We start from the raw sequence: 17,165 nt of genomic DNA, 5'->3' as shown, positions 1-17,165 counted from the left end.
ATAGTGCAGCATAATAATATACAATGAAGTACATAACTCTGATAGATAATATTTTTGGTGTTCTGAAAGGTGCCATTGATGTATAATAGTATAATGTTATTCCTTAGATGGAAAATGGTCTTTTAAAAGTGTTTTTCCCCATTTTAATTGACAGGACATTAAAATAAAAACTGAGCTCTAATTACTAAATTCTTTTTCAATTTTTATTGTAGAAACCATAATGTTTTGTCTTACTGAGTGAACGTACTGAGAATAATTGATTGATAATTTTTATTAACTTAGTTGAATTAATCAATTGATTTTAGTTTTCTACCACTTCTTCATATAGCTAAGGATTACCTAGTACTTAACTGTATGTTTGATCAAGCAATACAATATGGAAAGGATTCCTGGTTAATACTGTTAACTCTCTCAAGGGACATTGATATTAGATAATCTACTTGAGTTCTAAATTTTTAGTGTCTTTTACTACATTGATCAAAGTAGCTGAATTATAAAGCAAAATACATTCAGATGTCCAGATGTGGGCAGTTTGTCTTACTATAATTTTCTCCCAATGGTGTTACTCTTTACATCTTTTGAACATCAGATATTAATAAATATTTGAAAATAGACGATCCATGTCCCATAAATGTTGGTTTAATATTGTCCTGTTAGACCGTTTTTCTTTTTTCCCCTATGGATAAAATTTAGCAATTGAATAGAAAACCAAATCTCTAAGTAGTACATATCTCCTTTTCTTAATGGAATAAAAGAAACTAATCTTATATAACCTTAGAGTCTCTCTCTCTCTCTCTCTCTCTCTCTGAGAGAGTACAAACTATATGACTTTATGTATATATATAGTATATATAAACTATATATATTTATATATAGTTTTTGTACGTATGAATAGATAGTATTAATACACACACACACACACACACACACACACACACTCCACCTGACAAGAACATCATGAAAAATATTCGGGAATGCTAATAATGAGATATCTAAATATTTTAGACTCATTGTCAGAACATTAGTCAACTAATCAGATGCCCCCTTACTCCTCACATTAGAAGAGACTTGTCAACAGCCAGGCACAGTGGCTAACACCTGTAATCCCAGCACTTTGGCAGGCTGAGGTGGGTGGATTACCTGAGGTCAGGAGTTTGAGACCAGCCTGAACAGCATGGTGAAACCTCATCACTACTAAAAATACAAAAATTAGCCAGGGGCAGTGGTGGGAGCCTGTAATCCTAGCTACTCGGGAAGCTGTGGCAGGAGAATGGCTTGAATTTGGGAGGCTGAGGTTGCATTGAGCCGAAAATGTGCCAACGCACTGCAGCCTGGGTGACAGAGCAAAACTCTGTCTAGAACAAAAAAGACTTGTCAAGTTATTTGGAATATACCAGTGAATTTCAGGAAGGTAGATATAAATACATAACATACTAAACAGAAAGGTACCTCTAGGAAAGAATTCTTAAGTAATTCTTAGGGATTTAGTGTTAGGATGTTTTTCTCAGATACTACTGTCATTTCTTCTGGTAAAATTTATAAGCTTTCCTTTTTCATTAACATTAGATATCTGGAACAAGTTTTTAAACCTTTCTTCTGCTATTCCGCATATAAAGAGCAACAATTGTGTAAAATAATAGTCTTTCCTTTTCATTTTCTAGGTTCAAAAGCACACTTTGATTTTTTGTACATTGTGGGGAATGAGATAATCAAAACTAAGTAATATTTTAATAAGGGTTGATTAAATGTATCCTATCATTTTATGACAAATAGAATACATTTATTAACTAAGAAATAGCTGTAACTATTAAAACTGGGAAGTGGATTAAGCATTGTTATTTAATTGTCACAACATATATCTAAAATAGATATTATGGATTTATATTTTATGTATGAGAAACCCAAGGATCAGACAGACGTAGCCATTGACCCTCAAGAAACACAGTGAGCCAGGGATTAAACTGAGATTCAGATTCAGATTCATTTGACCAGAAAGTATTTTTCTGTGTTTAATTTGTGTGGCCAATTTAATTTCCAAAATTATATATCTTCTATACTTTTAGATAGAAGAAAAGGAATGTGAATCTTCTTTGGTCATTATAATTTTATCACTGATGAGTTTTGTATTCAAATGTATATTTTTAATATAAAACTTCCCTTGTCTGCTTTTATAGATCCAGGATTTAGAGATTTTAGGTTATACAGGACTAATATAAGAGACATAGCAGTTTTATTTAATGTATGACATATTTATTAATCACATTATTTTATAGGTTTAATAAAAACCTTTCGATTTGGTGATGGGACCATCATCACAAAATTTTTCTTTCTTTTTAAATCTCCCATTTTTGAGATATTCACAAAAAAAACCAAAAAAACAAAATTTAAGGAGTCTCTTAATATAGTTATACACACACACTTATGTAAGTGGCTTCAGAGCAAGTCAAATAGAAACACAGTCTTCAATGAGCATCTGATTTTGAAAGAAAGAAAAAGTAAGAAACATTTAATCCTTGCCTCAGATTGATTGACATCGTTCAAAATCAATTCTTCTGAAATTATACTAGATTAAATGCATAATTCATCTGGCCTTGGGATCTCACTCTCTTAGCCTTTATCTAACTTTTGGAATACATGAGATATCTACTGCCCCTTCTAAACTACAAGCTCGAATATTCCTACATTAGTTAGGAAAAAAAAGAGAGAATCTCCATAGTTTTACGTATTTTATATTAACTTCAGAGATTTCTCACTTTGCCTATGATAAGACATTGAGAAGTCAAGAGTCCAGGACATATATAGAAAACAAGTTTTCTTTATTCAATTTTCAAGAAAATTCAGATTAAAGAAAGCCTGAAACAATGGAATTCCTTTGTGCTGGATTTTATATTCTCTCATTTGCTCAAAAAAAAGATACTTTATTAACAAAAGTTAAAATGCTAATGTCTAAAAACATTAAGATGTTAATATAGGCTTGTGAAATGTTTTCACATATTATTTGTGTCTTTACTACCATTCTTTGGAAGTTCTATCTATCCACAAACTTATACCTGTGCCTGCACTCCAAATGATTGTTCTTGTCATTCAAACTACTAACTAAAAGTTGCATTCACCACTTATTTATTTAACTAATGTTTATCAAACACACTCTATGCCGTGCACTATTTGTAAGGTGGAGAATAATTTTGCTTCTGGAAGATACAAGATTGGGGAAAAAAAAGACAAAGTTTTTGATGAAGCCAAACATCCATCTTCAACTAGATATTGAAAACTATTCTTCATTTGCATTCCTTGAATCTTTGATTTTTAAAAACTATCTGCTTCCTAAAAGTAACAGACTTTTGTTGGTTTTGGTATATTATATTTAGTATGTCTTTTCTGATCTAATTTTATTTTAATATATATAAATAAGTTAGTGTTTGAGAACACAATTTTAGAGAAAATCTTATTTCTAATTATTTATAAATAAATATAATCAATGATTATCTAGAAATAAATGATAATTTAATAAGAATTATTTCCTATTTCTACATATTGGAAGAGTCATTTAGTTGCTCAGATATTCAGTTTTCCTACCTGTAAATGAGAAAAAACCTTCTTTGTAATTTTATTTTAAAAATTGAAAAAAATATAATATATATGTAAAGTAACTAGCTCTGGGATTGATTCTAATTTTTCATTAACAACAGCTATTAATATGTTAATGATTTTAATTAATATATAGGTCCGTGTTTGAAAAGTAGTCATTAAAACATATTTTAAAGAGGGTATTTTTACATAAAATATTTTTCTAGTTCTCGGAACTTCAAAAAATACTATCATATGAGCTCTGTCTGGAACATATTAATGAAATTCAAAAATATGTTGGGTCACTATTAAAATAAAAAAGATCTAAGCCCTTCAGAGGAGAGATACGGAATTATTCAAATTAATTTAGATTTTGGATTTCTATTATGACAGAACAAATAACCAATTCCTCTCTCTTAATATGTAGTATTAACAGAAAATAAATATATTTCAAAGTTTGAATAATGCTAATTTATTTTTAAGTACTTAAATTTCATATTCATTTAGAATGGTATGAGGCAAACCACTGAATTAAAGAATATATTTAGCATATAATTTCAACATTTCAATATGTTGTCAGTAATTCCTTATTTCCTACTGCTTAAATTCTTTATATATTTCTCAAAATATACTGAATTAATTCTAATTTTCCAGAATTTGAATGCTCCTAAAATATTAAATATACTATTTCATCCTGTACAGAATGTGTACAACATAGAATAACTATTCATTCTATGAAGCATTGCATTTTTATTCCATGATCGTGGAATAAACATGACCTGATATGGAAGCTGCTTAAAGCATTTATGCATTTCCTATTAAAAAAAAACTCTGTATTAGGCTTAATTACCCTCTGAGTTCAGCAATTGATACTGTAGCATGAATTATTAGCTTTCTTGGCTTTCATATGTATTTTTAAATTTGTTATAAACACAGTGAATTAAATTTATTTTTCAAGATAATGAAATGAGAATATACTTTAGGTCATTTTTTCTGATCAGTGGGCACTCAATGATAACCTGTGGTAATGTATTGAATATTTATTGCATGAAGGAGCATTTTAGAGTTTTTTTCTCACGTCTTATTATCCTCCACATAGCACATCCAACCTCTGAGGCTCACAGTATTACAACCTAGTCTGTCACTTTAATCACACTGCTGGTATTTGCACTTTAATCATTTTATTCTCTTATTGTATGGCTCTAGGTAATTAAAAGCTCGCTATTTTTAATGTTTCAGTAAAATCTTCTGATATAATCCAAATGTTATTTATTGATACTTTGAACAAACTGCAACATAGAGTAATATGACCCTGCGATTATATTACCTATTGTATTGCTAGTGTTGCATTCTCTTTAAAGTTTGACACATTTATAGGTAAGTATAGTCATATGTGGCATAGAGATGGTTCAGTCAATGATGGACTGCACGTATGGTGATGGTCCTATAAGGTAATGGTAATGTATTTTTACTGTACCTTGTGTATGTTCAGATACAGAAATGCTATTATCATTGTGTTATAATTGTTTACAGTATTCAGTACCATAACATGTTGTGTACAGGTTTGTAGCCCAGAAGCAATATTTGATATAGAGGTATACAATTTTTTAGCACTGTGTTTGAAAAGTAGTCACTTAAACATGTTTTAAAGATGACATTTTTACATAAAATATTTTTCTAGCTAACTTTATTTTTATTTTTTTATTCATTTATTTTGAGACGGAATCTGGCTCTGTTGCCCAGGCTGGAGTGCAGTGGCGCGATCTGGGCTCACTGCAAACTCTGCCTCCTGGGTTCACGCCATTCTCCTGCCTCGGCCTCCGGAGTAGTTGGGACTACAGGTGCCCACCACCACGCCCAGCTAATTTTTTGTATTTTTAGTGGAGATGGGGTTTCACCGTGTTAGCCAGGATGGTCTCGATCTCCTGACCTCGTGATCCGCCTGCCTCGGCCTCCCAAAGTGCTGGGATTACAGGCGTGAGCCACCGCACCCAACCATCTAGCTAACATTTTTTTAGCACCATGTAGTCTAGGTGCGCAGCAGGCTCTACTATCTAGGTTTGTGTAAGCATGCTCTATGATGTTGGCACAATGATATGATTACACATTTCTTAATATGTATACCCATCGTTAAGTGATGCACAAGTGTAAATACACTTTCTTCCTTTCCTTTCCAACCTGTAAGATGAATTGGCAATCTAAATTGTATTTATTTGTACCAACACCTTTACAATTGTTCAAGGATACAACATTACAGCTAGATAGGAGGAATAAGTTCCAAGGTTCTACACCACTGTGGGATGATTACAGTTAATGATGATATATAGTTTCAAATACCTGGAAGGTGGATATTGAATGTTCCCAACACAAAGAAATAAGAAATGTTTGAGATTATGGATATGCCAATTACCCTGATCTGATTACTATACATTATGTTTACTGAAATATCACTATGACTATGAACAATTATTACTTGCTGATTTAAACATAATTACTCAATTTTATCTGAGAGTCTGCAAGGGTGCCTGACATAGGTTCGTGAATAGCACCTCTGTGAATTTCCTCTCATGCCTGCCTAATTGATGTCTATCGTATACCTCATTCGTGCCTCTGCTTGTTGGATCCACCGGGAGAACACTTTCACCCTTGTGAACTGGACAGTCACCTTATACTAGCAAGGCTGCTCATTTTTGAGTCTTCACAGATGTCCTGTGATTCCTGGAGTCCTCAATACACTGACTTTGTGGTGTATACTGCACAAGAGAAAAGAATACCCCACTCTTGCTCCCACACTCATTTGCTTTCTGTTTCCTGGGGCTCCAAAACCACATTCTGAGAGCCAGTGGTCTACTTTCCAAAGAACTCAGACCTGAATACAATAGGCCTAATCTGAAAACGATCCAAGACAAACACCATTCTGTTGTTTCTCTTTCCTCACCTAGTACCTAACTTCACTCAGACCTCTATCTCCTCCAATTAATGAGAAACTTATCCTTATCTACCAATGCATCACATATTTTCAAACATTAATGAATTTAGTATGATTCGGCAGAAATCCTGACTATATTACTAAATATATAATATACATAGCACATATATGTGTATGTAATTACATCTATGTTCACCTCCTGGAAAGAAAGTGAATCAGAGTTCTCTGACACATTTGCTTTCCTCCTCTTGCAGGTGACAATATGTGCCGAGTAAATAATGGGGGCTGTAGTACGCTTTGCTTGGCTATCCCAGGAGGCCGGGTGTGTGCTTGTGCTGATAATCAACTTTTGGATGAAAATGGGACAACTTGCACATGTAAGTTCTTTGCATGTTACCCTTATTGTTTATTGGGCTCTTTCTGGATACTAGAAGCAGAAGAGACTAAAGGAATTAAAATGAGACTTGGAACGAGAAATTCAGATCATTACTTAGATATAATTCTTTTTAGACTATAAATTATTAACTGATTAATTTCGAATATACAGAGGAATATTGACAATGATAATATTTTGTGGAGTTCACTGCTATGTGTGATTTAGTAAAAAATGTAAATAAGTATATGCCACAGAAGCGTAAGAGAACTTTAAGCAGTTGCAACTAAACATACATTGTCGTTGATTAGACAGATGGTATGTTGACACACAACATAGGTCTACAATGACTTTAAATGGCTTCCTGATTCAGTTATCTATATTAAGTGGTGAAGAGCAAGGAGGGAGGCAAAAAGACTTGTAAGGAATTTACAGACTATTCAAATAGTGAATTAACTGGATTGATTGATCTGTGTTAAAGGCAATTTTATTAACTTTTGCTGACATTTCTCAATTTACTGCATCTTATTATTCTGATACGACTTTTGAAATTTCTTCTTTCTACCCCATATGGTGTCCCTTAAGCACAGTAACACCAGCAATGCTATGTGTGTATTGAGAACTATGTAACATTTTGAGAATGATTTAATCTTGAGTTGTGTGTTAGAGTTCTCCAGAAAAACAGAACTAATAGGTTGTATATAATACATAGAGAGATTTATTGTAAGGAATGGTCTTGTTTAATTATAAAAACCGATGAGTCTTAAGATCTGCAGATGGCAAGCTGGAAATTCACAAGAGCCCATGATGTGCATCTAGTCCAAATGTCAGCAGCCTTCAGACCCAGGAAGTGCTGATGGTTCAGTTTATGTCCAAAGGCAGGAAGAAACCGATGTCCCAGTTCAAACAATCAGGCAGGTGAAGTTTATTTTGCCTGTGGCAGGTTTGGCCTTTTTGTTCCACTCTGGCCAACGGATTACAGCGAGTTCATCCACACGACTGAGGGAAGTCTACTTCACTCACTTTACTAATTCAAGTGTTAATCTCATCCAAAGCACACTAACAGACAGATCTAGGATAATGTGTGACGAAACATCTGGGCACCCCGTGTCCCAGTCAAGTTGGCATATAAAATTAACCATCACAAATTGCTGAATAAACATTTCATGTATTTATTTTATCATTTATAATGATTGTCTCTTGTGAGACACGAAGGATAAGTGTAATAAAAAGAACTTCAGCTTATCGATAACATCTTATCTCTTCTGATGTAGAAAAGATATATTTTTAAAAGGATATTTAGGATTTAAGACATATAAGAAAATATCTTAAAAATAAAAGAATCCACTTATAATGCCAGTATTCAGAAATAAACCTCTAAGACATCTTAATACAGTTTCTTATAGTGATATATCACTGGGATTTATTTTTACTACTAATGATAATAATTGTAGGTAAGATTGAGTGAATGTTTACACTAGTATGGATGTGGCATTTTGTAAAACAGTTTGTGATTTTTGTTAGTCTTTACAAAAACCATGTAAGGAAGATACTATTACTATCTGCATTAGTCCATTTTTATACTGCTAATAAAGACATACCCAAGACTGGGCAATTTACAAAAGAAATAGGTTTAATGGGCTTACATAGCTCAGGAGACCTCACAATCATGATGGAAGGCAAGGAGGAACAAGTCATATCTTACATGGATGGTGGCAGGCAAGAGAAGAGAGCTTGTGCAGGGAAATCCTGTTTTTAAAATCATCAGATCTCATGAGTCTTATTCACTATCATGAGAACAGCATGAGAAAGACCTGACCCCATAATTCAATCACCTCCCACTGGATTCTTCCCACAACATGTGGGAATTGTGGGAGTTACAATTCAAAATGAGATTTGGATGGGGACACAGCAAAACCATATCACCATCTCATTTTACAATGTACAATTTAGACTTATAAGCTAATTACCTTGCAAGTTTACATAATTAGCAAGTAAGACATTTGGAATTTAGATCCCAAATTCTGTCATTTTTACTTAATATGAACATAAGCATCTGATCATGTAACCAAATATCTTTGTAAACATAATTTTTAATGACTGCCTTTCAAACTATTTATTTTCTTTTTAGTTGACATTTGGTATTTATGATGCATTGTTATAGGTAATTGTCTGTTTCTGTTACCATTTATGGCTTTTTATGTATTTTACCATACAGTTTATGTCTTTTAGATGTAACAATTGGACACTGTTACATCTTCTTTGGGCATTTGGAATAATACCCTCAGTTTTAAATTATTTTATTATTATTTTGAGTTCCAACTACTGGACATGAGAACTTTGGTTTCTTTTCTACTACTTTTCTCATCTTCTTCACTTTCACTTATTATAAAATTAGCATATCTGACCAAGAATATGATTTTGAATTACCAAAAAATAAGTCCTTTTTTATAAAAATATTTTTGACATTTATATTTAGTTTGTTAATCAATTGTACAATATTTTTAGGCCTAGATCAGCGTTTCACTACTTGTATTGCTTAGTACTTAAAATTTTAGCACTCCATTGTTCATTTATTCATTTCACTGGTGTGTAGGATAGATGGAATATATCTTGAAATAACTTCTTCAAGAAGACTATGTAGAATACAGTGGACCATCTGTACTGAACACTTACACTTTCCTTCCTGTAATTATTTCCTAAACAATATAATTTGGAACCTATTTACATAGTATTTGCCTTACATTAGGTATTATAAGTAATCTAAAAATGATTTAAAGTGTATGAAGGGATATGTGCAGGTCATATGTAAACACTGCACTATTTTATATAAAGGATGTATCCATGGATTTTGACATTTACGGGGGATCCTGGAATCAATCCCCCCTGGATATTGAGGGATGACTGTATATATTGTTGAGTTCCAAATATGCCTCCTTTGCCTTTTTATGTAAACAGCATTTATTCTGAATATTAATTCTTGGCTGAGCAAAATCTCCCTTTAAAATTCTACAAGTTTGTACCTATTGTATTCTATAATTACATACTTCAGAATACAAATAGGAATTTTACCTTTCTAGTAAGGTTTTTTTTTCTTCTTTAATAATGAAACTTTGTAAATTGCCTGTAAGTTGATTTCTGTGGAAGATAGTTCTCAGAGGTAAACTTTCTCTGAGTCACCAGGTGATTGTTTCCGTTTCTTTATTCTGTGGTATTATTTTTTAATTCTTATTTTATTGTTTATCATCAGAAAAGAAAGAAACCTATCAAGATCCACAGTTTGCCAGCAGGGATTAAGCATGACTTTGAACAACGTAAAGTCTGCCAAGTTGGCTGCTAGGCTGAATCTTATCTTAGTTATTGGGAGAAAAGATATGGTTTATGTGTACATTTGCTAGTTTAATTTTTCAGTTTCTGCCAAGGAGTCTTTTAAAATTGTTTTCCTGGCATAGAATGAAATTTTCTGCTAGCCCAATTGAATGACTCTGACATTTTGAAAAGATGAAATGTACATGCATGCATACACACACACACACACACACACACACACACACACACACACACGCACACACGGAGCAGCTTTCAGGGACTTCTACGAGGTCTCATCATGCCTTTGCTCCACCCATAAACTTCCTCTTAAAGATGGGAGGTAGCACAAAAAATGCTCTTATTTTGGTAGAAATAAGAGCAAAGGATATATATATATATATATATATATATATATATATATACACACACACACACACACACACACACATACACACACACACACATACACACACACACACAGACTATATATAGTGTGTGTGTATATATATAGTTATATACAGACTATAAGGTCTGTATATATAACTGTATACAGACCTTATAGTCTGTGCTGCAGGAGCAAAGGATCTCTCTGTCTACCTAAAGATGGACAGGCTTGTTCAATTTCCAGTGGCATAACTTAGAAGGACTCATGAATGAATTTTTAAATCTAGTTATATTGGCCTTGTAAAAAGTGAAAATTCCCTTATGATAATGTCAGTAAAATGATCAAGAGGCCAAACTCTCGGAGATCTGGTAAGTTTTTATTCTTGCTCTTTATCATTGTAATAAGTTACAGGGGGAGGGGACTTGCATTCATCAGGTACTAATATTTGCATAGTATTTTGAGGTTAAAATTTTCTACTTAGGTTTTTAATTTCAATTATGTGGATCATAATTAGTGCATCGTTGGCCTTCAAATTATATTTCCTATTTAGTTTCATTCTTATGCTCCATTAAAAATGTATGGGTTACTTTTAAGTGAACACATCTATATTGATATAGATATAGGAAAGATATCGATAGATTGATGAATAAATGAAAAAAAACAGCATTGTAGACTACAGGGAAAGGAAAAAATGAGAGGAAAAACACTATCAGTATAAAAGTGAGCTGGGACAAGCATAAGTAACAACAAAAAGAATTGTCACTAAAAAAAATCTAGGAAGTAAAATCCTGCAAAGATTTTATCATGACTTAAATGAATTGTTATGATTTATATCAATTTCCTATTTCCATGTACATTCTGTGGCTGTAAAGAAAATGAAAGATGAGTTACAAATCAGTTCTCTGTGAGTTTAAAGCTTGCTCCTTTGGCCCACAGTGCAAGTGGAATGTAGGAATCAAGGCTCATTGGGGTATACACTAACCCTTAATCTAGTCTCTAGTCCCTGAGGAGGGAAGCCTGTGGCACCTCCACCTGTACTTGTAATAGACACATCTAAAGCCCTCCTATGCCATATTTTGGGTATCACCAAGTCAATGGCAAATGCTTCTCCTCACATCCACTTAAGACCCTGAGACTGAAAAATTGTCTTAATTGCTCACTTTTATACTTCACTGACTATTGCACCTCATAGTTACATCTGGTCTTTTGATCAAGCTTCTCCTTTATGTTTATTTTAACAAAGTTCACCTGTGTTTAAATATCATGGTGGGAGAGGACACACAGAGATATCTGCTTGGGTACTGTACTATATTAGAAATGGCCCTGTCTGGCTAAGTGTGGTGGCTCACACCTGTAATCCCAACACTCCGAGAGTGGGAAGTATGCTTGAATCCAGGCATTCAAGACCAGCTTAGGGAACATAATAAGACCTTGTCTCTTGAAAAAAGAGAAAAAAATTAGCCAGGCATGGTGGTGCATGCTTGTAGACCCAACTACTCAGGAGGATGAGGCAGGGGCTCTCTTGAGCCTAGGAAGTTGAGGCTGCAGTGAGATGTGATTGTATGTGCCACTGCTCTCCAGCCTAGGTGACAGAACAAGACCCATCTTGAAAATAAATAAATAAATAACTAAGTAAATGTTCCTGTCACCTTCTCCAGATCCACGAATGAGTTTCCAGTATTGCTTTTCCTCAGCAGTGATTATCAGTCCCTCCTTTTTTGTATCTCTGACCTTTCATCCTTATTCTGTCTTATGTAATTGCTTCCTTGCCAAAACTGCCAAACCAAAAACAATAAAACATGTTCAGTAGTTTCTTGGAAGTCACAGATACAAATATCTTAAAAGAACTCTAGCTGAGCACATGCTTCAGTAGCACTTGAAATGATTCAGATTGATGCTTAACTATGGAAAAAAACAACAAACAGAGGTGAGTATTTATGTCTAAGTAACCCAGGCTACCACTGCATATCTCTGTGTAAATAGAAATTAAATGGCTTTGGCTTGTAAGAAAATACTATATACAACGTTGTTTACAAAGCTGATGTTAGAAAATCTGTTATCAGAGTACACATGTGATTTTATGCCTGGTGAAAGTTAGAGAAATTTTTTTCTGAGGCTGTTGGTCTCATTTTCTAATATCTATAATTCATAGATGAGGTAACCCCAATGCAATAAAAGGGAAAAGAGAGAAGAGAATTTTTTCTATACTCATTGCACTAAACAATGTTACATCAACAAAAAATAAGTTCTTATTTGAGATTCTGTAGTTGCATTTGGCTGTTAAAAATTCTGCTATATCTTCTCATATAGCCTGCAACTTGCCTAGGTGCCCTTCAGATGTATTAGGAAATATTAAGGGGAATAATATAATAACTCATTTCATGCAAAGAAAGAACGTATGTTTATAGAAATTATTTCAGTTCCTTTTTATTTAATTGTAAAGGTTTTTCAAAGATATGTTAGCCTTAGTTTGCATATGAAAAAATTAAACTGCAGACAACTGCAAATGGAATTCATGGTTGCTGAGTACAGTAGTTCATAGTAAATATCAGTATGCCACTAACCTCTCATTAGTGTTGATTCTTCTGGATGTCTGATTTAGTTCAGGCTAGGTTATAGTCATGTGAACTAGAATTATCTGGATTAACTGTGTAATCTGAGTCAAACAAGCAAAACAAAGTTGCAGCCATTGTGACTTGATCTTCCTGGTTTCAGTCATCCTTGTTAAACTGACGTCAAATGAACAAAAACCCACTGGCAAATGTTCAAGCTGGGCTAAACACCAATGACTCTTTCTCAATGAACTTGTAACACAAGGCTATGCTGGAAAAGACATGTACCCAACAGAAAAATATTGACATGCTACATGATTGATTAAGGATGAATTCTAATGCCATGCTTGGAGAGAATCCGAAAGGAGAGTAGGATGGACTCTGTCTTTTTGAATCTTGTCTGTCACGGTCAAATCCTCTCACAACTAGAAATGATGTCGAGTGTAGCATAGTAACTTGGAACTTACTACCCCTGAGAAAGTGTGTAAAGCTAGGTGATCAATTACCAAGTAAACTTTGTATTTCTCTTGACATGTTTGTGAGAAAAAAATCACAACACAGAATATTAATAAACAAGGACATGAACAATCCCAAAAAGTAAGTTAGATTCCAAAGACGGTGAGTCACTATTAGCAACAACAACATCAAAAATCTCCAGCAAGATTATTTTGTCTAAAGTAAAGAAACAGTAATTCTTTTAATTCTTCTTTAGTGGCCTAAAAATAAGACAGAATTTTTCAATGTGCCTTTCTCCCAGGAGAGCAACTTGAACATTGCAGAAACATTGGTTATCCAAGGGACAGCATTGCACAATTATGTGTCAATGGTACTCTGTGACCTTTATCCCCTTCTGGAGCTCCAGATATATTCCTCTGTCAAGAAACAGAGCTTCACTATGGTGAACCATTTATCTGCTTGGCTGTGACAAGTATTATGTTCTAGGATATATGCAGTCTAATCTGTAGTAAAAAGTTTAAGGCAGTAAAAAGTTTAGAAGCCCATCCAGATGAATATTTATGGCCCTCTGTGCATGGGAACCACAGAAGATTATGTACCACTTAGGTTGGCTGCTCAGAAGACCACTCTATCTAATGAAAGGTCATACTGCTATGATCTAAAGGAGAAAAATCTAAACCTATAACAGCATTTTTCACACAGTCTTCGGGTATAGGCAAGCTTATATAAAGAGATCCAGCAAACCACAACTTCAAGTTTTCTTTTTGGTTCTTTTCTCTCTCCCTGCTCAAATAAAGAGGCAATAAGAGATTCTGGGCTCCTAAAATGAAGAAATAAACAAAAATATTTTGCAATATTAGATAAGTAGAAACAATAGAAAGACATTTTATTTTATTTTTTGTCCCAGGACAAATATTATTATGACTGAGTTATAATTCTGATGCAGTTGACAGCAATGCATCAATTGAGGGAAAAATTAATTTAGAATAGATCACCACACTGTGTTTGAAAAGAGAAAAAGCAAAGTCAGAAGCATCAGCTCTTGTTCATGCACACCACAGGTTATTAAACTAAGGTCAGGAATATGCCTTGAGTCCAGAAGCTGAGCTGAGTTCCCAATCTCAGATAATCCAAACTAAAATGAATAAATAAATAAAAGTTTTTTAACAGTATTTCCTACTTCCCATCATTATGACCTGGACGTTAACTCCAGCCGGTTTTTGCCAAAGACAAATAATTCTGGAATGCATATTTTCTTTTGTAGTACCTTGGAGACTCATGCATAAGCCTTCTGATTTCATTATTCTCACAGCAGGTACCACAAGATGTGTAAGAACTAATAGTTCCATGACAAGTATACCATGATTCATGTTATTTTACTTTTGATCCTGGTTAAATTATAGGATTATTTATTACTTTGTCAATTTCTTATTGGTGAGATCATACTGTAGAATTTTTGCTAGAAATGATTCTGGCAGTAGAATTACAAGTTTTGTATCAGTTTTCAAATACATAGTTGAAAGCACAACTCTGAAGTAAAGTGTTCAATTCCAGCACTTGTTAATATACTAAAAGTAATTTTTGGCTGTGTTCAAACACCGAAGTGCTATATAGATTCAGTCACATTATGCATTGGAACAAAATAATGTATATGGATTTTTATATATTCACCCTTTTGAGTGTTGGTGGAACTTTGTCTCTCTTCTTTCTGTCTACATATCCCTCTGTCTTTGTGTTTTATCTTTTTGTCTTTGTGTTTTATCTTTTTGTCTTTTGCAACTTTATCCATGTCCTTGAGTGATAAAAGAAGAGAATTAACTGCTTAGCCAGTTGAAGGGCTGTGGTTTTCCTGAAGGATTTATACAGCCCCCGCGAGTAGAATCTCTCACTACAATAATGCCAATCTCTGTTAATTCCAGTAATCAGCCAACAAACAATTTTGAGCATAAACTCTATACCCTGCTCTGTTCTAGGTATTGTTCCTTTCTGTATATGAAATTATTCTTTCTACATTCAAGAAGCTCCTCAAGTGGAGACATCATAATTTGTTAAAATTAATTATAAAACAAATATTTTGTAGAGACTTTTTCAAGGTAGACAAAGAATACCAATCTTATGTAAGTTGGTAGATTTCCTTGCTGTCGGCTGGGGTTCAATGATAAATGACATTGCCATCTAGTGTCACCTTGTTTAATGCCAGGGAAAAGACCATGCATTTTGAACTTCTAAGCTGCTATGTTATCTAGATTACTACATAGCACATTAAATATTTTCTTTATAATTGATGTTGCTAGCTAGACTGTTATCATGAACCTAAACAAACCCGATAGTCTGCATTGATAATGTGTTTTCTTTGTGATATAACTACATCTGGAAGGCTTGGGTGGGGCTAGAATTATTATAATTAATGATGCTTTATGCCTTGGGAGAATTTGGAAATCAGAACTAAGAATTTAAAAAAAAAAGTGTATATTATGTCAAGAATAATGAAGAATCTGAGATTTTACCCTGATTGCAAGCTAGCATGTTAGCCTGAGATTCATGGATTCTGGTAGAAGACACACGATTCCTGGATTAGACACAAAGGATTTTATCCCTCATGCCACAGCAGGCCACGTAACATTAATGTTTACATTGATTCTCCTTGACACACCCACCTCTATCCTTTCACAGTCCATGAAACACAAATCATTTATTTTAACCATTGATTGCCACATATTCTCTTCTCTTTCTAGACTATTTAATTCACTTAGATACAGAAGAAGAGTAAGACTCAGTTTGTGAATAAATCCCACTTAACCAAATTCCTAACATTTGTTTAGAGTACCTGGAACATATGAAGAAAAACACTTCATAGATTCCCAAACATAAAGAGATACTTTTGATTAACATAATACTTCTAGAACCCTTAAGTAGCCTGAGTTTTTCTCCTACTTGCAGACCAGCAAGGTGATTATAGCCATCAAAGCTGTGTGCTATTGCATTGTCTTTTTATTTTAATTCTCAGTGTACTTATTTATAAAGTGGAGGTAGTAAAATTCTTTGCCATATATGCCTTATAGGTTATCATAATCAATTAAGACTACGAATAAAAGCTCTTTGAAAAGCGAAACTGCACACTCAGCATAAATATAAAGTGGTATTGTATTATTGTTGTTAATGTTGTTGTTACTTTGGTCAGCGTTGTTGTTGTTTAAAATAAATCTTCCAAGTTCTTAGTTGTTAAAAGTCAAATAAAATACATCTTACAAAGATACATCTCTACTTAAACTGTTTTATTTGGGAAGTAATAATTGCAGTTTGGGGCACACGCACAGACAGACTAGATGATCTTCTATATGGCCGAAAAACAAAGAGAAAGTTGGAAGTTTTCTAGAAAGCAGAAATGTTGCACATTGTTTTGCAAGAAAGCTTATTGGCACTATTAAAGTTTTGGGGAGCTCACAAACTCCAGTGAGTGACAGAAGTGAGTAAAACTAGTTTTAGAGCTGCAGCAGGTTGTTTCAGTAGCTATTCAATAAAACTGGTTTCAGGTTAAAACAAGTAGTTCCAGCATCCAGGCTTGCAGAGAATTACATTCTTCCAGCATGATAT

At 33.7% G+C, this 17,165-nt stretch overlaps 1 protein-coding gene across 3 annotated transcripts in view; it reads left to right on the top strand.

The window, feature by feature from the left end:
- The window catches only part of LRP1B (LDL receptor related protein 1B), a 1,950,491-nt gene that overhangs the window by 1,158,671 nt on the left and 774,655 nt on the right, over positions 1–17,165 (top strand). For all 3 annotated transcript variants that reach the window (XM_031651763.1, XM_031651762.1, XM_031651761.1), the window contains one exon: positions 6,751–6,873. In XM_031651763.1, coding sequence (XP_031507623.1) covers positions 6,751–6,873 — 123 coding nt within the window. The remainder of the gene's footprint in view (positions 1–6,750; positions 6,874–17,165) is intronic.

Source organism: Papio anubis, chromosome 10, assembly GCF_008728515.1.
Source record: "Papio anubis isolate 15944 chromosome 10, Panubis1.0, whole genome shotgun sequence".
NCBI classification, from domain to species: domain Eukaryota; kingdom Metazoa; phylum Chordata; class Mammalia; order Primates; family Cercopithecidae; genus Papio; species Papio anubis.
Note: the sequence above shows the minus strand (reverse complement) of the source record. Positions and strands in the feature narration are given on the sequence as shown.